Source organism: Prionailurus bengalensis, chromosome F2 (assembly GCF_016509475.1).
Source record: "Prionailurus bengalensis isolate Pbe53 chromosome F2, Fcat_Pben_1.1_paternal_pri, whole genome shotgun sequence".
Classification (NCBI taxonomy): Eukaryota; Metazoa; Chordata; class Mammalia; order Carnivora; family Felidae; genus Prionailurus; species Prionailurus bengalensis.
This window is the reverse complement of record NC_057353.1, coordinates 13300569-13325402: the sequence shown is the minus strand read 5'-3', so window position 1 is coordinate 13325402 and position 24834 is coordinate 13300569. Positions and strand designations below refer to the sequence as shown.

The 24834-nt window shown below is 38.4% G+C and overlaps 2 protein-coding genes across 3 annotated transcripts in view; both read right to left on the bottom strand.

Annotated features, from left to right (window-relative positions):
• NKAIN3 (sodium/potassium transporting ATPase interacting 3) overlaps window positions 1–24834 on the bottom strand; it is a 608729-nt gene that overhangs the window by 552731 nt on the left and 31164 nt on the right. The gene's annotated exons all lie outside the window — the stretch shown is intronic.
• On the bottom strand, window positions 17753–24366 carry LOC122496118 (60S acidic ribosomal protein P1-like). Its single transcript, XM_043602259.1, is given in 5 exon segments — window positions 17753–17861; window positions 17864–18146; window positions 19180–19262; window positions 19976–20082; window positions 24281–24366. Coding segments are annotated over 5 exon segments (624 nt in total). The 3' UTR covers window positions 17753–17796.

Genomic DNA, 24834 nt, shown 5'->3' with positions numbered 1-24834 from the left:
GTTTCAGGTTATTATAACTGTTTTTTTTTTCATTTTTATTGCATAGCCACTTCTTTTTAAAAATATTTTTTAATGTCTATTTTTGAGAGAGAGAGAGACAGAGTGTGAGCAGGGGAGGGGCAGAGAGAGAGGGAGACACAGAATCCGAAGCAGGCTCCAGGCTCCGAGCTGTCAGCACAGAGCCCGATAGGGGCTCGAACTCACGAACCGCAATATCATAACCTGACCTGAAGTCGGACCCTTAACCGACCGAGCCACCTGGGTGCCCCTGCATAGCCACTTCTCAGGAGGGCTTCCCCCTATCCCTGCCAATTCACATACCCAGGGACAATACAGCCACCACTACCCCTACAAACTAGGGTCCAAATGGATGATATAAATGTTGCTTCCCGTCAATAGCATCAAGCTGTTACAGCTACGACAGAATGTGAACATCACTTAGCCAATGACATCCTACCAACGAAAGGGAAGTGATTCTTCTTCTGATTACGGTTTTAAACCCAGATAGCACCATCATTCCTCAAAACTCTAATTTACATTTTCCTGATCAACATTCATGTTCAGAGTAGCACATTTTTTAGCTAAAAATATACCCCCAAGTTGATAACAAAGTACAGTGTTTCTTTTTAAATGAAGAGAAATGTGGCAAAAAGAATAAAACAGAGCCTTTCTGTATCCACGTATCGTTCGATTAGTGTCACGTTTTTGAATGTAACTTAAAAAAAACCCTTTTGTGATATGCCATATATGAACATTTTCATAAAAGTCTGTTACATAAAGGATGCAACAAGACTCAGACTATTTCATAGAACCGAAGTACTACGGGGGAGAAGGAGGTTCTTTCCTCTGCAGGGTGTTCAGCACTAATTTCATAAGCCAAGCCAAGCCAAAACACTAATGCATAAAGCTGAAAAATGACAGAACCACATACTTTTCACAAACTCAAAACCACTTTATTCACAAGTGAGAAATGACCAAACTGAACAAACGCCTAGCCGGCTTTGTTAGCAACTTAATGTTAGTACACAAACACTGATTGCTTCGCTGTAAGAGACAAGCATGGGTTCCTCAAGTCAGAGAAGCAAGGTCTTAGAAACACAGGGAAAACATTCTCTCTTCATCCCCAAACTTCTCCTCATGAGTAAACTTCGTCCACTCATCCATTCGACAAGTATGTACTGACCGAGACCTACTCTATCGCAAGGACTCTGTGAGTGGTAGCGATATAGCAGTGAGAAAACAGATGGTCCCCTGGGCACGTGGGCTTCTCATGGTCTTGGAGGTACATGCAACACACTAAATAAATACGTAGCTCAAGTTATGAAAATGCCATGAAGGACAAAAATAAGGGTTGTAACTGTTGGAGGAGATTTAAGTTAGGAAATGAGAGGCTTTGCTAGAAAAAGTGACATGACAGCGACTCCTAAAAACAAAGAGTAGGGGAACCTACCCAGTTTTCTAGGAGGAGTAGCAGGTGGGAAGGCTCTGGGTAGAAAGAGCATGGGAAGTGTCAGGACAGCAAAAAGGCCAGTGTGGCTGCAGCGAAGCAGGCAGAGGGAGGTCAGGACAGCAGGGCATCAGGCTAGAGGGGAAGGCAGGGGTCAGACAGTCTCAGCTATAGACTGGGCTTCTCATCTTAATTGGAGTGGGAAGGTGTTGGCACAATTAATACCAGGGCCTGTCAGAATCCGGTCTGAGCCATCCTTTGAAAGAACACCATAGCTGCCAAATGGAGAATAAGAGGCCTTGGAGCAGTCTATTTAGCAGATGACAGCAGTGGCCTAGCAAGGGGTGGTGGCTCATCACAGGCTAGTGGTCATGGCAACGGAGAAAAGCAAATACATTCAAGAGCTGTCTGGAAATAGAACCTATAAGATTTGATGATGGAGCAGGTATGAGAGATGAGGGAGAGCGTGAGGTGCTCGGGTTTCTGTCCCAAGCAACTGGATGGGAACAGGTGCCAGAGATGGAAAAATGGCCAAAGACACTGACATGGGAGGCAAGGTGGGGGAGGGAGGGCTCAAGGGCTACACTTTGGAGTTCTTACATTAGGGAGGCCAGTGAGGAAGTGGGCAAGTGGCAGCAAGGATCAAGAGCACTGAAGGAAGACTGGCCCAGGGAAATGAACTTAGGTTGTAGAGGGCATGGTAAGAGAGGGTAGCAGGTGACAAGAGACAGAGTAAGAGAGAAGGCTGCCTCTGGGACTCATCCTTGCCATGTGATAACGCACAGACATTGCATGTAGAGATGGTGTAAGGAGAGAAAATGAAAAAGAGGAGTATGGAAGTTAATAAAATGAGGGGTTCAAGGAAAATGGTTGAGTGCAGCAAATGAAGAATGAAAGGTGAATGTTAGACTTAGCAATAAGAAAGCCATATGCAAGAGCCATTTCAATGGAATTCCAGGTGTGGAAACCATACCATGTGGGTTGAACAGTAAACTGGAAGAAAGTGAAGATAAGTGTCAAAATACATAGAGACAGGTTTTTATAAGAATATCTTAAACATATTCTTATAAGGTAGAACGCAGGATATTGTGTTTTTTAAATGGCAGATAAAAAAGGCATATTTATCATTAAGAGGAATGATACAATAGAAAGGGAGAGAATTTGAGAGGAACAAAAATCCCATCTAAGAAACCAGAAGCTATGGGATCAAGAGTAGACAAGCTGCCCTTGAAAGGGTGGGCTCGGAGTAGAAAGGGGAAAATACAGTGATAGATGGTGGGGATGTGGGGGATTTGGTGGCTTCTGTTTTCTCACTTGGTAAAAGTATGCAGTGTGTGAGAGTGGAGGGTAGAGGGTGGAAGGATGAGACAGACAAGCCTAGAAGGTTTGAAGAAGGTAGACAATGTGTGGAAGTCACTGCAGTTTGGGAATTCACAGAAACATTGAACACTGTGGTGAAGCAGGTGATAGTAAATTTATACAAGCACGAATATATTCAATTTCCTGCAACCCCCTCTCTTCCTCTCTAGGTTAACAGCATTTATACCTACCCTGCCAGTAGGACAGGAATGCTTGGGGTCATCCTGACCCTCCCTTCTGCACATTCTTCCAACTTCTCATCAACCCTACACATTCAAACTCCAAACTTCCCAGTCCCATGGCTGTTGAACTTGCTCACCCCTCACTGTTGCCAGATAGACACAACTGTAGTAACTTTCAGCTTTCTGTCCTCCAGGCTCTCTTCTCTCTTGACACATTTTCCCAACTCCACTACTTTACCTACCACACTCACTACAACTGGTCACTGCAACACTGGCTTATTTCTATATCCCTTTGTCTCCTTTGATTTCTCCTGGAATTCCCTTTCTCCTTCTGGGCAAAGTTAATTTACTCCCTCATCTCCAGTTCTAGTGCTTCTATGTGTCCAGCTCCTCATTAGACCATGAGCTCCTCTAAATAAATAAATAAATAAATAAATAAATAAATAAATATAAATAAATATAAATAAATAAACAAACAAACTGAATGTTTATTTCTGTGTCACCAATGTCTAGCAGGCAGGACCAGCTACAAAATTTGCCACACCCAGTGCAAAATGAAAATGTGGGCCCCTTGTTAAAAGATTATTAAGAGGGGCGCCTGGGTGGCTCAGTTGGTCCAGCTTCTGACTTCAGCTCAGGTCATGATCTTGTGGTTCATGATTTCCAGCCCCACGTTGGGCTCACTGCTGTCAGCCTGTCAGCACTGAGTCTGCTCCAGATCCTCTGTCCCCCTCTCTCTGCCCCTCCCCACCTTGCACTCTTCCCCCTCCCCCCCCCCAAAAAAAATTATTAAGAATCTCAAAATGGCAACTGCAGAGCATTAAGTAATACAGGGCCCTGGGCAGCCACACAAGTCACACAGCCATGAAGCCAGCCCTGCAAGCAAAGTACCTGAAACATATCGTGTTCAAGGAATCACTGATGCATAAATGCAGAATTTAATGAGAGCTTAATGCATTTAGATATAATCCCTCATCAAGTAAGGTTGTATAAAGATAAATAGAGCCCTAGATTTGATCTGTGATACAAACTGGCTGTCTGATCTTGGATAATTCTTTTGATCTTTACTTTCCTAACCTCTAAAATGAGAAGACTGCATTAGACAGATTCTCACCCGTACTTTTAAAATTCTAGAATCCGTAAATGTGCTCAGACCTCAACTCATTTGACAGGCTCTCTTCCTAGCAAAGAAAAAGAAGAAAGAAGTGGAGGAGGAACAGGAAGAGGAGGAGAAGACAAGAAGAAGAGGAAGAAGATACTAACAAATTTCAGAACACACAGATGATCCTCTTTATTTATAAACTCAGTAACTGTTAGGAAATTTAAGGGTCCCATTTGAACAACATGAGAATTTTCAATGAATATTATAGAAAATTAGTAAAATTACGAACTAGTAACTAAATAAGAAGGTTCAAAAAATGAAGCTCAACCAGAAGTAAACTCACTCTTCTATGGTCAATTAATGTATGACAAGGGAGGCAAGCTTATACAATGGGGAAAAGACAGTCTCCTGGACAGCTACATGCAAAAGAATGAAACTGAGCCACTTTCTTATACCCTACACAAAGTCAAAACAGATTAGACCTACATGAGAGACCTGAAACCATAAAACTCTTATAAGAAAATCTACACAGTAATCTCTTTGACATCAGCCTTTTCTAGATATGTCTCTTCAGGCAGAGGAAACAAAAGCAAAAATAAACTATTGGGATTACATCAAAATAAGAAACTTTTGCATAGTGAAAGAAACCATCAAGAAAACAAGAAAGCAACCCTACTCAATGGGAGAAGGGTTTTTTTTTTAATGTTTTTATTTATTTTTGAGACAGAGAAAGCAGGAGCTGGGGAGGGGCACAGAGAAAGGGAGACAGGAACCAAAGGGGGTTCTGTGCTGACAGCAGAGAGCTCAATGCAGGGCTCAAATTCAGGACTTGTGAGGTCATGACCTGAGCTGAAGTCAGATGCTCAGCCAACTGAGCCACCTAGGTGTCCCAGGAGAAGATACTTTAAATGATACATCCAATAAGGGGTTAATTCCAAAATATATAAAGAACTTTTACAACTCACTCAACACCAAAAAGACAAATAATCTGATTAAAAAATGGGCAGAGGACCTGAACACACACACACACACACACATACACACATATATATAAAATTTATTGTCAAATTGGTTTCCATACAACACCCAGTGCTCATCCCAACAGGTGCCCCCTCAATGCCCATCACCCACTTTCCCCTCTCCCCCCACCTCCATCAACCCTCAGTTTGTTCTCAGTAATTAAGAGTCTCTTATGGTTTGTCTCCTTTCCTCTCTGTAACTTTTTCCCCCCTTCCCCTCCCCCATGGTCTTCTGTTAAGTTTCTCAGGATCCACATATGAGTGAAAACATTTGGTATCTAGAAGACATAGAGATGGCAAACAGACATAAAAAGATGCCCAACACTGATAATCATCAAGGAAATGCAAACCCAAACAGCAAGGACATATCACGTTACACCTGTCAGAATAGCTAGAATCAAAGACGAGAAATAACAAGTGTTGGTGAGAATGTGGAGTAAAAGGAACCCTCACACACTGTTGGTGGGAATGCAAATCGGTGCGGCCACTGTGGAAAACACTATGAAGGTTTCTCAAAATATTAAAAATAGAAGGATATGATCCAGTAATTCCACGGGATTTATAATACTGAGCGTTTACTCAAAGAAAGCAAAAACACTAATTCTTAAAGACATATGCACCCCTTTGCTTACTGCAGCGTTACTTATAATAGCCAAGCTACGGAAGCAACCTAAGTATCCACTGATAGATGAATGGATAAAGAAGATACACTATATATATATATATATATATATATATATATATATATATATATATAAAGGAATATTACCCGCCATAAAAAAGAATGAGGTCTTACCATTTGCAACAACATGGGTGGACCTAGAGGGTATTATGCTAGGGGGAAAAAGTCAGACAGAGAAAGACAAATACCATATGATTTCACTTGTATGTGTAATATAAAAAATAAAATAAAATAAACAAAAGGCAGAAACAAACCCATAAATACTGACAGTTGCCAGAGGGGAAGGGTTTGAGGGGATGGGCAAAATGCATGAAGGGGAGACAGGGATACAGGCTTCTGGTTATGGAATGAGTAAGTCGTGAGGATGAAACACATAGCACAGGGAATACAGTCAATGGTATCATAATGGCATTGTATGGTGACAGATTCTGGCCACACTTGAGGTGAGCACAGCATAGCACATAGAGTTGTCAAATCAGTATGTTACACACCAGAAACAATGTAACGTAATGTGGCAACTATACTTCGATTAAAAACAAACAAAAAATGAAGCTCAGGTAGAGAAAAGAGAAGGTAGAGACATGATTTAATTTGGACAATGTTCCAGTTTTCTGAGCGCATGTGACGAGCTTCACAGGGTGCCAGGCCTTGCCAACTCAATGACAATTCCATCATGAACTCAAGAACTCTCTAATCTGTATTTCTGCACATCTGAACAGACATGATTTCCCTTCCCAGGCCCTGTATTGGCAGGGGTGAAAATGAGTGTTATGTGTATATCCACAGAACACTAAGAGAAAGGGCAGTGCAAAGCTGGGGTTGAAAGTGTGGGAGGCAGTATAAGCGCTTGGGTTAAGGAATGAGACTCTGGAAATCAAATGGCCATTCCTTGTCTTGGACAAGCTGCATATCAACCAGAAGCCTCAGTTGTTGAGGTGGTAAACGTCTGTACCTTCCTCTTAGAACTGGTTCAAAAACAGAAAAAAGACTACAAATGTACATTGCACCAAACAAGGGTCAGTTGATGTTTTTCCTGTATCCACTAGGCACAGGTAAATTAATAACCATAGAGAAATCATTTGAAAAATTCACTCAACATACTCCTGAGATCTACTTTGTACATGATGCATGGTCTAGGTTGGCCAGCTAGATTAGCCTGTGCTCAATAATTAAACCAATTTCTGTCTTCTTGGCCTAAACATACTAGCTCTCTGGGTTAATTTCATAATGTTCTATTCTATTTTACATAGAGCTAGATGTAATTTTTAAAAATTAGGAAAAAAGTTTTCTTGAACTATTCTCAATATATTCTGAGGACAATATGACCCTTAAAAGAATCTTCAATTTTCCTAATAAATCTTTCTCATCAATATCAGTTTATTCTCACATAAAATCAAAAGTAGCCATTCATGAAACTTTGACTAAAGTGGTAATAACAATATAAACAAATCTTAAAAACTTAAAACTACTTCTTATCTTCCAATTTTGGTTTACTCCCACCCCCCTCAAAAAACAAAAACAAAAAACACTTTTATACGCAAAAAGAAAAAAACTCACTGGCTCTAATAAAATAATACCCCTTCCTCCTCAGTATTTGATTCAGGAAAAAATGTATCTGTAATTGTACTGAGGTTGACAGCCAACATTAGACATCTTGTAGCAGAAAGTTCTCTTAGGACATATATGGTTTTAGAAATACTGAAGAAAATCCATAGAGATTAATATTTCTAAATATTTAGGGAACCAAAAAATGAAAAAAATATCATTAGCCATGTTAATATTCTAAACAGTTTCAAATTGTCAATAAAAGAGGTAAGAAGTTAAACATTTTTCACCATCTGTAAGTGACATTCATACTGCTGAAAAATATATTTTTTCCTAACATTCATATTTAAACTCATAATACACTCTGGCTGGGGTTATTCTCATGAAAGCAAGAGATGGACAGGTTGAAAATGTGAGTTGATGATTATTAGCTTTTTAAATTCAAAAATATCTTTACAAAGCTATTTTAATAAACTCCAAAGGATTTAGTAATGATTTTGTTCCACTATTTTACACTGATAAATAGTATTTAATTTTCTTACATCAAATTACAAACAGTAATTTTCTTACTGTTTGAGGTAAGAAACAGATTAGTGGGTGGGGAGATTAACCATTGTATTGTAATGTAACCTGGCGGGGAGAAGTCTTGTGACTGAATGGGAGAAAATCCATTATAGTTACTTGACTTGTCAAAAAGGAATCTTGATGTGATTGAAGTACAAATTCAATTTGTAGCTTTATTTTTTTTTTTCAACGTTTATTTATTTTTGGGACAGAGAGAGACAGAGCATGAACGGGGGAGGGGCAGAGAGAGAGGGAGACACAGAATCGGAAACAGGCTCCAGGCTCTGAGCCATCAGCCCAGAGCCTGACGCGGGGCTCGAACTCACGGACCGCGAGATGGTGACCTGGCTGAAGTCGGACGCTTAACCGGCTGCGCCACCCAGGCGCCCCTCAATTTGTAGCTTTAAAAAGGTAGAGGAAAGGCATTTTATTCTTAAATATATGATGCTATTGTGGCAACTTACAAATACTTAGATACATTCTAGTTCCCCCACCTGATGAACATCTGTGGGCAGATGGCCTTTCTATAGCAACTGGACACCAAAGGAACGTGTTTATTTTCTCTCCTCTGGCTGCAGATTTGCAAATTTACAAGTCTAACTTTCTCTAACACTAACTGTGAAAATCCAAGTTTTCAATCACTTGAAAAAATTCTTATCCTTTCTTGATTTTTTTGAAGATATTAATTGCAATAATTGTAGAATATCTCTAATTTCTTACTCCAGTAAATATGCTACAGCCAACCCTGAATATGAGATAATGAACTCCAAGATTTCTGAATACAGCCACATGGAATTTCCTTTAAATGCTTATCCGGGATAGCACTTTCAAAGTTCCCATCATATTCAATTCCCTTACAAATTAGTGATGGTTCATGATGAAACAGGCTGTAGATAGTTCCCACTGATACATTTAATTTAGTTAAATGCTTTTCCGGCAGTTGTGTTCACACGACTGCTTCTTACAAGTTATTCAGACTCTTCCTATTTCTCCTTTTTTCCACCTTTAATCGTATCCCAGCAGGAAATAACAGCAAGTTTCGCAGCATCCATTTCTTCAATTTCTCCATTAAGGAGTCCTCCTATATCTTTGTATTTTCATAAACAGTGTTCTTTTCTCTACACGTAGAAATATTTTTAACCCAAATGGAACTTTGAAAATCACAGCAAACATTAAGACAAGGCAATTTTGCTCTAGACAAAACTGGGGTGCTTTCTAAAATGATCTGATGTAGTCTCACAGATCAACCAAAAGTATGTACTAGTCCCCTAATGTGCAAGTTGGCCTTGGCTAAAGCAGAACATTTGCACTGGGTGTGAAGTTACTAGGAGTATAACTCCATGGGAGCACAGATTTGCCTGTCTTGTTCACTGCTGTAGCCTCAATACACAGAGGTCTGGTGGCCAAAGTATTCAATAAACATTGTTGAATACATAAGTAAATAAATAAAATTAACTGAAAAAAATCTTAACAAAAAGCATAAAAAAACTGTGAGAAGTTTTACTTTATGTCTTGTAGAGTTGACAACCAAATAGAGTAGCTAGAAAGATAGGATTGTGCTCTGAAGGATATTACAGAGAGAATTATGGGAACATGGAAATTAAAGTGCAGCTCCCTTACCCTCTACTCCAATATGGCAGCTTGTCCAGAGCCTATAGTTTCTGGGTCTGTAGGCAGTGAGGAAGGCCTTGGGCTGTTCTAAGGTCTATGGACATGGCTGGTACAGTACCACATCCCCACTCTCAAGCAGAGACCAACAGTAAGAAGCATAAATGTGGCCCACAGAGACCTGTAGAGCTCTAGGGGAAGAGTGAAATCAGCTCCCCACATGAGGGTCACATCACCCTGGCCTTCCTAAAAGTAAGAAGTAGCTGAACCAGTGAGCTGAGTGCCCCCAACCGCTGAAGCAGTGAGATTTCAAGGAGACTGAGGATGTGGGGAACAAGAAAGCTCCTTCTAGGAAGGAGGAATGGCCAACCTGCTTCAACATTTTCCTTTTCTTTATTTATGTAAAACCAGTACTTGGGATATCTGGACAATGAGCAGGCAAAAAAGAGCACAACCACACACAGACACACACACAGACATACACACAGACACACACACACACACACACACACACACACACACACACTCACACACATATTTAAGGGAGTTCAGTGGCCAAAACAGGAATAGATACCCAGTGAAACAGAGTTCCTAGAAAAGACAGAAAACTTTAATAAAAAAAAAAAAAAAAAAAAAGCACTAAAAGGATTCAACAATGCCACAAAGATGTTCTGCAGCTAATAAAGATGATTTTCTAATTAGACATCTAGTACATGAATGTAAGGAGAATATGGTTGTTTGAGACCCATATTAGGACCCAAAGATCAACTGAAAACAATCACAAAGGTTTAAAAAATTACTAATACACACACACACACACACACACACACACACACTATTTATATACATACACATATATCACACACACATGCACAAAAAGATAAGAGACTTAGAGAACAGATACAGAAGATTTAACATAAAAAAATAAGAGTTCTGGAAGGAGAAAAAGAAACAGTTGTAAGAATCACAGTAATTAAACAAATAATGGAATACCATTTTTTAGTTTAACTATGAAAAGAAAACAAGAGAAAAGAGATCAGACAAATTCTGGTGAAAATTTCTTAAACTTCAAAAATACGGTATATCTTACAATGTTCCAAGCAGAAAGAATAAACTGTCTACAAAGGAGATAATATAAAAGTGTCATGTGACTATTTTCAACTATAGACCCTAGAAGTCAGTGGAATACTATTTTCTATCTACTAAAAGGAAAGAATGAAATTCAAAATCTTATACCATTTATTTGTCAAAGTAAAAGGAAGACAATTGGAGAACAGCAAAATTCAGGTACTACACCATCTATGTTCTTTACAGGAGAAAAATACTTAAATCAATTTAAGTGAATAACAAATGAGAGAGTACAGAGATATAAAGATGCGGTAACAGAAAGAGGAAAGCAGCCCCTGGTATCTGGTAGCTCAGAGCCACATCTTGGCATTCTCCATTTGAACATCAACAATCTCACACCACCTGAGCATCAGACAAGGCCCCTCTCCCTGAAGGTCATGTCAAAAACAAGGCCACTCTGTAATCATATACGAACTCAGAACAAAATATGAGCACTGTCCAAACCAGAAATTAGCAGACATATTCCTTTCCTAGCTAATACCAATGATGGGGGCTACTTTACCAATTACAGCTACAGCCTCACTCACATCCACCCTCCTTGAGGATAAGAGTTATTAAGATGCCCAATCATAGAACTATACCTGCTCCTTGCAGTATCCAGTCTACTTCCTTAAACCATCCTCCAAATCCCTAAACCTAAACGCAAATTCTGTAGATTCTTTCTAACATCCTCTAAAGCTCCCCATGGTTTCTAACGGTATTAGCTGCCTCATCATCACAAATAAATTCAACTTGCTCAACTACAGGTGTATTCCTTGTGGTCTTGAGCTGAAGGACATTGATATTGAGTATAAACAGAAGAGGAAACAGTGGTGAGCAATGGACTTTGCCCTTTACAAAAAAAGGGTAAAGATAAGCTGGCTGAGAATTTGTTTAAAAAAAAAGAAAAGAAAGGAAAGGAAAAAGAAGCTTAATAAAGAACCTTGAAATTGAAAAGATGAAGAGATACACTGCAAGAGAAAGTCTAATATAGGGTACAATGAAGATTACCAAACTAGCTCAGTAAACCCTAGAACTGTTAAGGGGAGGAACACTGGTGTACCTTGAGATAGAGAAAACTAGAAAAGTAAAAGCAATTCAAGTGATCTCACGAAGAGGGCAGGTAGAGGAAAAGGATAACTTCATAATAAACATATTTTCATTTATTCAACAACTATGTATTGATTGCCTTACTGTATACAAGTTATTTTTCCAAGTACTTCAGATACAACAATAAATCAAGCCATACAGTGTTTGCCTTCATGAAACTTTGATTATATTGGGGAAAGACAGTAAAGAAATACATAAATAATGTGTTTTCATATGGAAAAGATTCCTGAAGAAAAATAAAACTGGCTAAGGAACCAGAACATGATGGGAAACGTCTTGTAAATACTCTGTTGAAGCAACAAGCAAGCAGAGACCTGAATAGAGTCAGGGAGCACCACAAATACCTTGGGCAGCTTAGCAAGGCAGAAGGAAAAGTGAGAGCAAATGTTCTGAATTGAGACTATTCTTGCTGTGTTTTATAACAGCAAGAAGCCCAGTGAGGCTGGAGCACAATGTGACAAGGAAAAGCTGTAGGACGAGAGGAAGCCAGGGACCAGGTCATACAGGATTTGGGATTTTGGACAAATAGAGCATTTTCATACAGAACAAGAAGTCACACAATCAGCAGCTACATTGGTTCAGTTGCCCAGAATCTCTGCCAAGCTGTTTTCTAACCTTCTCTTCTGCCATCCTTAGAACACAGACTCTTCATTGTCTTTATTCTCCACTTCCTCACAGTGGTAATAGGGCTGCTGCAGCTCCCAGAATCATCTCTTCACACAACAGGCCAAGCAGGAATGAAGGCAGGAGTATAAAAGCTTTTTTCTCCAGAAGATCTGTTTTTCTTTTTTTTTTTTTTTAATCATAAAAGGATTCTTCTTCAGTCTCATTGATTAGACTATGCCATTGGCCTGGATTTAGAGTAAGCTCTGGCAAAAGGAAATGGGATGTCAATTATGCCAATTACCTCAGGGGTAACACTAACCATCTCTAGGAATGGGAGAGGCCACCCTTTTCCTCAAGGTATAAGTTAAGGTATAGTTTAGGTTAAGGTATAAGTTGGAGTTCTATTAACAAGATAAAAAGGGAGAAGGAGGAATGGCTCTTGAGTAAGCAACCAAACGTCTGCCACCAAAATCCACAATATCTACAAATTCAAGGAAGGAAATTCATGGGTCACATCTTTCAAATGTTAAGGATGCATTTGAAAAAAAATTAGCATTTAATCCTAATGAAACTACTGTGTAAAATAGGAAGAGAAGAAAATTAGCAAAAACAAGAGAATATATTATCCTCAGTTTTAACTCAATATTATCTTTATCTCATTTGAAATCAGAGATCTGAAAGCAATGGCCACTATTCCCTTTTTATTTCACATTGTCTTAGAGGTTCTAGTAGTGAATGTAATAAATCATGAAAATTAAATAACCTATACAAATGTTTAGAAAAAAGAAAATATAAAATTGCTACTTTTTCTGATAGGATCAGAAAATATAAGATATTCCAGTATAAAGTAACTGGTAGAATTAATATGAAACGTTGGTAAGATGCTGGGATACAAGATAAATGTACCAAAATCAATAGCTTTTCTCTATTCAGAATATGCACTTGAAAGTATAAATCAGAATATATTTTATTGTCAACTGGAAAAAAATGGAAAAACACAAGAAAATGTTAAGGAACACATTTAGCAAGAAAGACAGGAGTTCTATTAAAAAAACGAAAGTCTTCTTGATGGGAACCAATGGAAAGATATCATTTTTTTCTTGGATGGACAGATTTAATATCATGTACACACACACACACACACACACACACACACACACACACACACCGAGTTTTCTTATACATAAATTGAATCCAGTTTTTATAAGAAACCAGCAGGTAGGATTTTTTTTACTGGATAAAGTGATTTTAAATTTTATATGAAAGCATTTAAGAATGGCTTTCTAAAAGCTGTGAAATAGAAGCATATGAATAATCTCCAAAGATATGTGTCAATATTCTTATTTTATAGATCAGAATACTGAAGCTCAGAAGCTGTTACGTTGCCCAAGGTCACATGGCTAGTCAGTGAACCAGGACTCAAACTCAAGTCAGCCTATGTCCAAAACACATATTACTGTCTTGGAGTCGGAGTGAATTTACAGTTATTAGGAAGACTGACTAACCCACCTATCGGCTTCACTAATGCATTTTTGTTGGGTATTAAACCTTATAAAAATAAGAGTCAGTGTTACTTTTTTTAATTTACTCAATTTACTAATTTTTTACTACCAAATCAATTTTATTATTTGTTATGTAAAATAAATTATAATAAATACAATCATTTAGTTATTAAAATTATTAACTGATTGTTATTAATTATTTTAATCATTCAATTTACTTATATGAGCCAAGAATCAACTATACTCCCCATGTCCTAGACAAGAATATATTCCTCTATACACATGTCCTGATTTGGTGTGTAAGGCCTACCAGTGTGATATTGAGTTGAAACATACAAAAAACATATTCAAGGAATGAAATCATTCTATTGAAGCCTTTGCATCCTTTTCCTTCAAACCAACCCTGGTCCTGCTAGACCTCCTAAAGTCTGAGGAGGAAGAGAGGCCACGTGGATTTCCAGGAAAGAAAAGTAATCCAAGGATCCATGTAAAAGTTCACTCACAACAAGCTGATACGAATATTGGAATATGACCCAAAAGGGAAAAAGGTATGTGTTTGTGTATTTTGGGAAGGGTAAAATCTTGGAGTCCTCTCAAGAATCCTAACTACGCAATTCATAGATTTCTTTGACTCAATTTCTACAGGAAAATTTCAGAATAGAAAGACATATCTGTTAATGAACTCCTGAGCAGGGTGCTTAGTGTTCATAATTTTTCATTATGATATATTTTGTGCAATTCAAAATTAGAAATGCTGAATGAGGAAAGGTAGTTTTTGTCAAAGCTCTTCAAATAAACTCACCTCAATAAATATTTTCAGAGAATCTATTATGAGCAAGGAATTGGGCTATGTAGAATAAAAGCTGATTAAAATACTGTGTTCTCTGGGAATTTACAATCTTGTGTGTAGAACAGGAATATACACCTCAAGAAATAATGTGGTGGTAAAGACACTATAGAAGGATAAATCAAATGCAAAGATTTACTCTACTAAGAGGATTCAAGGAGGAACTATATAAATTATGACTGGAAGTCTATTTTTAAGTATCTTTTTTAAAATTTTATTTTAATTCCAGTATATTTAACATACAGGGTTGTATTAGTTTCAGGTGCACAGTATACTGATTCAACAATTCCATACATCACCCAGTGCTCATCATGACAAGTGCACTCCTTAATCCCCATCAACTATTTCATCCATCCCCTACCTACCTACCTCCCCTCTGGTAAACCATCGGTTTGTTCTCTATAGTTAAGAGCCTGTTTCTGGCTTGTCTCTCTCTCTCTCTCTCTCTCTCTCTCTCTCTCTCTGCCTCTCACTTTCTCTCTCTCTTTTTTTGCCTTTGTTCACTTGTTTCTTAAATTCCACATAAGAGAGAAATCATATGGTGTTTTTCTCTAGTTCTCTCCATGTCATTGTAAATGGCAAGACTGCATAATTTTTTATGGCTGAATAACATTCCTACACACACACACACACACACACACACACACACACACACACACATATTTATATATATATCACATCTTCTTTATACATTCCTCTATCGATGAACACTTAGGCTACTTCTGTAATTTGGCTACTGTAAATAATGCTACTATAAACATAGGGGTGTTGAACTGGAAGTCTTTGGCAGGCCATTGACAGGTGAGAATGGGAAGGAGAGAAAGAAGTCATTAGGTGAGAAAACACGTGGAGACTAGAAAGCACAGGTATGCCAAAGGCTGAGCAGGCCACCATGGAGCACAGACTGCTGGGATGAGATGCGTGTGCTTCACAGGGAATGTGAGCAGCGAGATAGAACGGGGAGGATGGGTAAAGGGAGACAGAGACAGCAAGAATAGAATTGGAGTGAAAGGAGCATGCAAAGAATTTGTACTTCCTCTTTACGCTATGGAGATCCACCAACAAAATTTTAGTAGGTCGTGAAGGAGTAAGCCAGGAATTTTTTTGTCTGACTTGAAATACAATGAAACTTCCCTTTCATTCTTTCCTAGTTGATGTTTTCTGAAAAGAAATCTGTAAGGAATTTAGAAATATTCCATAATAAATTTTCTAAAAAACAAACAGTAGAAAACATATGTCCAAGTATTTACATTCTAATTTATATTCTAAGTGCAGAGAAGGGCCACTGACTTGTTTTCCATTAGCTTCCCCATGAAAGCTCCCTTGTGTCTCCATCTTTTTTTTTTTAGAGAGAGAGAGAGAGAAAGAGTGTGCATACACAAGCAGGTGAGAGGGACACAGGGGGAGAGAGAGAGAGAGAATCTCAAGCATGTTCATGCTCAGCCTGACACAGGGCTTGATCCCACAACGACCCTGGGATCATAACCTGAGTCAAAATCTAGAGTGGCTTCTTCAACAGACTGAGCCACCCAGGCACCCACCTTGGGTCTCAATCTTGTGCTGAAATGAACTGGCTTCTCTCCAAGTAAGGACACAAGTCAGGCTCCTAATCCACCCATCACTGATTGTCAGTGGTGCTTCCTCATGTTGAGATCGTTTCTGTCAATCAGAAACCAAGACTAGCTGAGCTACAGGTACTTGCTGGAGAATTGCGAACTGACTGGCACTGGGAACTTGCCAGGAATACTAATATTTGAAAGTGATAGTTTAATAGGAAACCATTCATTTAAATTATACAAGTCCTATTATATTAAATTGGAATACAAATAGAGGATTCCTAGACAGCATTATCTCCAGTCTACAGAGAATTCCATCATTGAAATGAGGTGTAGTATTGTGCCTTCTACCATTGAGAGTGTGGAAATAAGAATTATTCACTTTAAAAATATTTCTGCATCTTCTTTTATGTAAGTAGAAAAGAAAAACACAGTCAAAGATACTGGACACTATGTTTTACCCCTTCTTTATATTTGGCCTGCTAAGATAAATTTTATATTCTTTTACTTTCAAAGTAAGGTTTATATGCTCTTCTGTCAGAAACTAAATCCTGGACCATTTATTACAAAGGGAATACTGTGCTGAATTTAGGAAGCTCAGAGTCAAATTAATGGCCCAATGATAAGATTCTATTGCATTCAGACATCTGGTATGATCACTTCCTTCCTATAAACCATCTCTGCACTATTTTAAAATTCAATTTGATTTAACAAACATTTACTGAGTATCTACCATATACCAAGCACTAGGCTAGACATTTGGGATGCAGATATAAATATCTTATCTGGCACTTTAAAAAGATATGAAAGCTACCACAAGTCCAGTAAATGGAAGAACGTACATCATAAATAAATATGTCCACATGCATAATACACATTCAATTTTCTAGGAGAAAAGTATCTAATTTGGCCTTTCTTTTTCTTTTTTTCCCCTCAATATACAAGTATAGAAAATTGAGTTGATAAATCATGTAAAGCTCTATATAAAGAAAAACTGTGATTGCTTTCAGCCTTCCTGGTCCAGATATTTCTGCAGGGATGTGTGTTAGCCTGGTCTATTGACTCCAGAGAAGGGGCTGGACAGGGATGGAATCTCAAGGTCCTTGGGTGTCAAGGTTCATCCAAAATTCAGGAAATGACATCAAGAATGGGCAGTGGGATTAATAACAGTTGCGCTGGTACTGAGAGCTCTGAGACACGCACGGAGGGCAATTCATCCTAAGGCAGAGCCTAGCCGGGGACAGGAGAGGACAGACTGGAGCACAGGACAGAGCCCAGGACAGGGCTTGGGTAACCTCTGAAGACTGGGCTCCACATAATTAGCTCCAGTCTCGACTGGTTTTAGGTTCAGCCCCTTGAACTGTAATTCTTACTCCAGGAATACCTTAAAAGAAATCAGAGCTCCTAATAATGACATATACAAAAGCCAAAATTTCCAAAAAGAAGCTAATAGTATCTTTATTTATTTGTTTGCTGAGATTTCAGCTTTTCGATGTTTATTTATTTATTTAATTTATTTTTAAGAGTCCAGCTTTTTATTGAACAGGTTACGGAAGAGGTTTAGTCAAAAAGCCCAAAGCCCATGTCATCACCAGACTGCTCAGATTCCTCTTTCTTTGCTGCACTTTCTTCTCAGCGGGGACAGCAGTGGTGAAGGGGGCAGGACCACTCCCTGGTGCAGCACAGGCTGCCACCCCGGCGGGTCCACCAGTCCCTACATTGCAGGAGAGGCTCCCGATGTGGATGTGGACGTTGGCCAGGGCCTTCGCAAACAAACCTGGCCAGAAATGTCGAACATTTACACCAGCTGCTTTAATGAAGGCGTTGATCTTATCCTCTGGGACCTCAGGGTAGTGCAGGATGAGGGCCAAGTAGATGCAGGTAAGCTCCGAGAGGAGACGGAGGCCATGGTGTGGTCAAGTGCGGAGCTGGAGCTGCAGGGTGCGGGAGCCGTGCTAGTGATCGGATGAAGTGAGGGCCTCACCCCAAGGCAGCCTTAGCTTCCTCGGAAGGACCAGCACCTTAGCGGCAGCTGAGGAAAGCCACGGTGTCTTTTTAGGTGAGCCGAATAGACATTTGTGTATTCTCTTGATTTTTCTCCATTATAAAATATACAACTTAGCAGAAGCAATATTTTGCCAAGATTTTATAGCTGGCAACTTCAGATCAATGGCTTAGAAGGCATACATTCTCAATTTTACAGTGCCTTTTTCTTCTCCAGCAATTACCTGTATTTTGGGGACTTTCACATTGGTGAAGCCTGGGACATATCAGGGAAAAGATAAAAGGAGAGGTTTTATAATGAGTATTGAAGGGTCCTAGAAGAGCACTTTTGTTCTTCCAGAAATAGTCATATACTTGAAATTATAGAGTCATTATAGTGCATTCGTGGACCAATGCTGTAAAATACTGCTTTGCCAGTTTTCACCACACAGAATCTGGAAACTAAAGGTCAGTTTTCCCCACCAGCTTGCTCACAGATGTATGTCTATACCACCAAACTGGGATGTCACTGAGGCCATCAATACCCTACCTATCTAGGGATTCTGATTGGCTCACATGTAGGTAACTATATGTGAGATTTTCCAGTTTCAGAGTTTACTTTTGCATCTCATTCATGCCGTGTTTTACCCCTTCTTCCTACTGAAATTCCATCCACTGTGCTTCATTACGACTGGATCATGAACAAGCCATGCTCTCTGAAACTAAGTTCCACAGGGTCTACCATGTCAAGCTGAACAGCAAGGACAGCAAGCACTACAGGAAGCAGAAGAAGAGAAATGGCCACCACCGCCACCACTGTGTTCCCCTAAGTCCTAGTCACAGGGGTTACAATGACCAAAAAATAGCATCCCGGAGTTCCACATTTCTCTGAGCCAGCCAGTACCATTGCCACATGGGCCCACCTGCCCCCCAGCAGAGAGACCCCCCCCCTTCCCATACCCTTTCAGGGCTGCCTTTCTGATGAGGAGCACATTCAGATGTACAGGAGGCAGGTGGGGTTCTGGGCTGTGTGGTCTCAAGGTCTGAGAAAGGAGAAGTTGAAGGAGTTCATAGTTCATTGAAGGGCAGGCAGGGAGGCCTTTCACCTTTTAATTTTAACACACCACTGTCATAATCACTGCCACTAGGGTGCTGCCTATTGTGTGATTTCCCTTTAAATCAATCCGTTATGAAAAATACGGAAATGTATCCCTAAAGGAGTCAAAGAGCTTCATGGGGCTGTTATATTTATTTTTAAAGTATGCCAAATACAAAAGGTTTAAAATAACGTGTTCGTGCATGGATCGCCAAGAATGTAAACCATTATAAGTCATGGCTTGAAATTAAGTACTTTCCAATTTATAACCACACGTGCAAGTTTTAAGCATAAATACTGTCAGTTGGTTTGGAAACTCAGTAAAGAAGAGCATTCCAGATGATTGCTTTTAGGGAGGTGTAGAATGAGTGCAGCTTCTGGCTGGTGTAGTTTCCACAGCTCTGCTTTGTCTCCATCATGGGCCCTCCTCCCATTCTTGCAACCTGCAGAGCCACGAAGGCAGCCCAGGCATCTTCCGCTCACAGGTCTGTGCCCCGTGACTATTCTGTCAAATTATCTGCCTGGTAAACAAAGTATTTGAACCTCTAGCAGGGGATTACGTGTGTGTGTGTGTTCCCCATAGCCAGAAATCCTCAGAACAGGATGCTCAGATCAAAAGATAAGGAAAGTCAGACCTTGAAAGGAAAATAGTCTAATTACCTGTTTTTCGGGAGTCCATGAGAAATTTATTAACAATCAATTGGCCATTACAGAGAATGGACATAATGGTTAACAAGATGGAAGAAATGGTCTCTGCACTAACACAGCTTTTAATGAAAGGACAAAATGCAGAGCTGACTTAAGACTTCTGACAGTATAATATAATGTTGGTAGCCATCAAAATGCACTAGGAAAGCTAATTAGCAGGTAACTCTGCAACACATAGAAACATTTTTTTCTTAAATGGGAAACACCAGAACCATTCAGACCTTTAGTGTATTGAAAAGGAATCTACAACTGAATACCTAAACATCTTTTTAATTAAAGAAACACTTACACACAGTGAAATGCAAAGATCTTACGTATGCAATTCAATGACTTTTAATAAATGTATACACTGCATTAGCCAACAACCCAGGGGAGATCCAGAAACTTCCACCATTCCAGAAAGTTCTCACTTGCCACATTCTACTCAACTTCGTTTCCACCTCCCCCAGCCATAAGGAACTGCCATTTTGATTTCTATCACAATAAGAGTCCTTGAACTTCAAATAAACATATTATAAAAGTAAGAACTTCCATGTTTCCTTCTAGAAGTTTACATCTGGCTTCTTTCCCTCCATATAATATTTCTGAAGTTCACTCACATTATTCAATGTATCCATAGTTTATGCTCTCTCTATTCTTCTCTCCTTCTTCCCTCGAAGGACATTTGGGTTGTGTCCAGTTTGGGAATATTATGAAAAAAGTCACTAGAAAAACTGTGAACAAGTTTTTGTTTGACATATATTTTCATTTTTATTGTGTAAATACCAAGAAGTGGAATTCTGGAGCGGAGTACATATATGTTTACATTTCCTAGAAACTGCCAGTTTTTTCTAAGCGTTTGTACTGTCTTACATTCTGCCAACAACGTGTGAGTGCACCAGCTGCTCCACATCTCACCACCATTTGCGATGTCTGTCTTCTAGCATTAGCTATTCTGAAGAGCAGAAAATAGGATTTCATTGTGATCTTAGCTTCCATTTTCCTGATGAACAATAACTGAGAATATTTTTCATGTTTATTGTTACTTGCATATGTTCTTGTGTGAGTATCTCTTCAAGTCCTTTGCCCATTTTATTTTTATCTTTTAGAGAGAAACAAAGCACAGAAGGGGGGGTGAGAGGGGCAGAGAGAGAAAGAGAGAGAGAGAGAGAGAGAGAGAGAGAGAGAGAGAGAGAGAGAAAGAGAGAGAGAGAGAGAGAGAGAAAGAGAGAGACAGAGAGAGACAGAGAGAGAGAGAGAGAGAATCTTAAGTAGGCTCCACACTCAGTGCAGAGACTGTCATGGGGCTCGATCCCACAATCCTGGGATCATGACCCAATCTGAAATCAAGTCAGACACTCAACCAACTAAGCCAACCAGGTACCACTTTTAAATTGCACTATTTGTCTTTCAATTATCGGCTTATATTAGTTCTTAAAATATTCTAAGTACAAGTCCCTTGTCAGGAAGATATAAGGCAAATATTTTCTGCAGTGTGTGTCTTGCCTTTTCAGTTGCAAAATTTGTCTTTTGATAAACAGAATTTTTTTCATATGATGAACTACCATTTATCATTTTTTTTCTTTCAGGTTAATGCCTCTGTATATTGTCTTTACCTCTTTCAAGGTCACAATGCTATTCTTCCATGTTTTCTTCTAGAAAGTTACAAGTTCAGCTTTTATGTTTATGTCTATGATCAACTTCAAATTAATTTTTGTGAATGGAGTGAAATAGGGGTCAAAAGTCTTATTTTCCCCTATGTAGATCCAGTGTTCCAATACCATCTGTGGAAAAGATTTTCTTTAGTCCCTTGAATTGCCTTCATGCCTTGGTCAAAAATTAATGGACCAGCAACATGTGAATCTATCGTGTACTTTTTATTACTTTAATCTGTGTGTCTATTTTTATGCCAAGCCACACTGCCCTGATTACTATAGGTTTATAGCAAATTTTAAAGTCAGGTAGGTTGAGTCTTCCAACTTTGTTCTTCTTGACCATCACTGCTTTCTATATATGGGTCCTTTACATTCTATTTACATTTTGGCTTATCAATTTGTTTTAAAAAATTAAGATTTTTTTTAATTGAGATTGTGTTGAATCTGTATTTTTCAGGTTTTTAGTATATTGTTTTATAAGTAACAGTCATGTTGATTTGGCTTAAAGTGTTAACTATTTTACACCCTTACTAATCATCTTTTTGTCTGATTTTCCTACTGATTACGAAGAGTTGTTAAAATTGCTGATTGTGAGGGATGCCTGGATGGCTTAGTCGGTTAAGTGTCCAACTTCAGCTCAGGTCACGTCAGCTGTGCTGACAGCTTAGAGCCTGGAGCTTGCTTTGGATTCTGTGTCTCCCTCTCTCTCTACCCACCCCCCACTCATGCTCTATCTCTTTCTGCCAAAAATAAATAAACATTAAAAATTTTTTTTAATTGCTGATTGTGAATTTACCCATTTTTCCTTCTAGGGCTATTGGTTTGCTTAATATATCTTCAAACTGTTAATAACGGAATGCACATTCAGATTTTTTTGAATGGACTCTTTTATCATTTTAAAAACATTTCCCTTTGTAAATGGCGATACTCTTTCTCTGATTTCTATTTTGTCTAATATTCATAGCATGTTTGATGTTTGTTGTTGGCACAGTACATGTCTCTATCTTTGATATTTTTAAAATTGTTTTCACTGTATTGCAATATAATTGGTATACAGCATTGTATAGGTTTAAGGTGCAAAGCATAATACCTTGACCTGATATGTTATAAAATGATTATCACAATAAGTTTAGTTAACATCCATCATCTCATATAGATGCCCACACATACACGATGTTTCTTTTTCTTATGATGAGAACTTTTAGGATTTACTCTCTTAGTAGCTTTCAAGTACACCATATAGCAGTATGGTGAATTTATACATACATTTAAATTTTTTTTCTTTGAGTGTGGTTGGCACACAGCGTTACATTAGTTTCAGGTGTCCAACATAATGATTCAACATCTCTACATGTTATGCGGTTATGCCAGGCTCACCACAAATGTAGCTACCATCTGTCACCGTAGAACACTATTACACTATCACTGACTGTATTCCTTAGGCTGTGCTTTTTATTCCTATGAGTTATTCATTCCATAACTGGACACTTGTACCTCTCATTCCCCTTCACCCATTTTGCACAACCCCCTCCCCCAACCCTCTGGCAACCACCAGTTTGTTCTCTGTATCTACAGCTCTGATTCTTTTTAATTGTTTGTTTATTCATTTGTTTTGTTTTTAAATTCCGTATGAGTGAAATCACACAGCATTTGTCTTGTCTTTCTCGGTCTGACTTATTTCACTTAGCAGAATACTCTCTAGGTCCAACCATGTTGTCGCAAAAGGCAAGATCTCATCTTGTTTTTTATGGCTGCATATATTCCACGTGTGTGTGTGTGTGTGTGTGTGTGTGTGTGTGTGTACATCTTCTTTATCGATCCATGTATCTCTCTTTATTTTTTTTAACTAACCTCTATACCCAAAATATGGGGCTCAAATTCATGACCCCAAGATCAAGAGTCACATGCTCTCTTGACTAAGCCAGCCAGGCCCCTCTCCTTTCTTTGATTTTTAATTGTATACATCAGGATTTTGATTTTTTTAAATCCAGTCTAACAATATATAGCTTTTAATTGGAATGTTTGTAATTACTGGATTTTCTATAGCATCATGATATATCTGCTAATTTGTCAGTCATTATTTGTATACAATTATTTCTTCTCTTTTACTTTCTTTAGAGTCACTTTATTTTATTTTCTCTGCTGGTTCAAAGCTACACCTCTTCGAGCTATCTTGCATAGTTTTTGTAGGGATTATAAACACATCCTTTACTTATTGCAGTCTACTTAAAAAATTAATATTGTACTACTTCATGTAAAATATAAGAATCTTATAGCAATATGATTCATTTATTCATACATTTTCTTGTCCATATGTTTTACACCTTATGTGATATAATACACATAATGCAATGCCATAATTTTTATATTTGTTGTCTTTTAAAGAAATAAATTAAAATATTTATCCAAATATTTATCATTTCTGATACTATTCTATGCTATTTATGGATCCGATTTTCTCTCTGTTATCATTTCTCTCAAGCTTGAAGGGTTTCCTTTGGCATTTCTTGTAGTGCAGTTCTGCTGGCAACAGATGCTTTAGATCTGGTTTATCTGAAAATTGTCTTTATGTTATCATGACTTTTGAAGGACATTTTTAACTTAGTGCAGCATACTAACTTACCACATGACTTTTTTCTCTTCCAAAAATTTAAAGATGACATCCATTGTCTTTCTGGCCTCCGCTGTTACTGATGAAATACTAGCCATAATTCATATAGTATATATATATTCCCTATATGTAACGTATCTTTTTGTTTTTTCTGACAACTTTGAAAACTTTATCTAAGGTAATCAATAGTTTATAACATGTGGCTCTCTTTATATTTGTTTTTCTTGGGGTTTATAGATTTCTTGAATCTGTTAAGTTGACTTTTCTTCATGACATTGGGAAATCTTCTATCATTACTTCTTCAAATACTCCTTTTTCCATTCTTTTCTCTTCTATCAATTTTATATTGCTCCACATGTCACAAAGGTTCTGTTCATTTTCTTATAACACTTTATCCCTTTCCTTAAGGTTTTACAGTTTTTACTGGCTTCTCTTTAAGTTCACTGGTTCTTTTCTATAATGAGCAATCTGCTGGTAAAGCCATTACAGGAATTTTTCATTTCCAAGATATTACTTTTAAGTTTCAACATTTCTGTTTGGTTCTTCTTTCACTTTCAGTGTCTCTG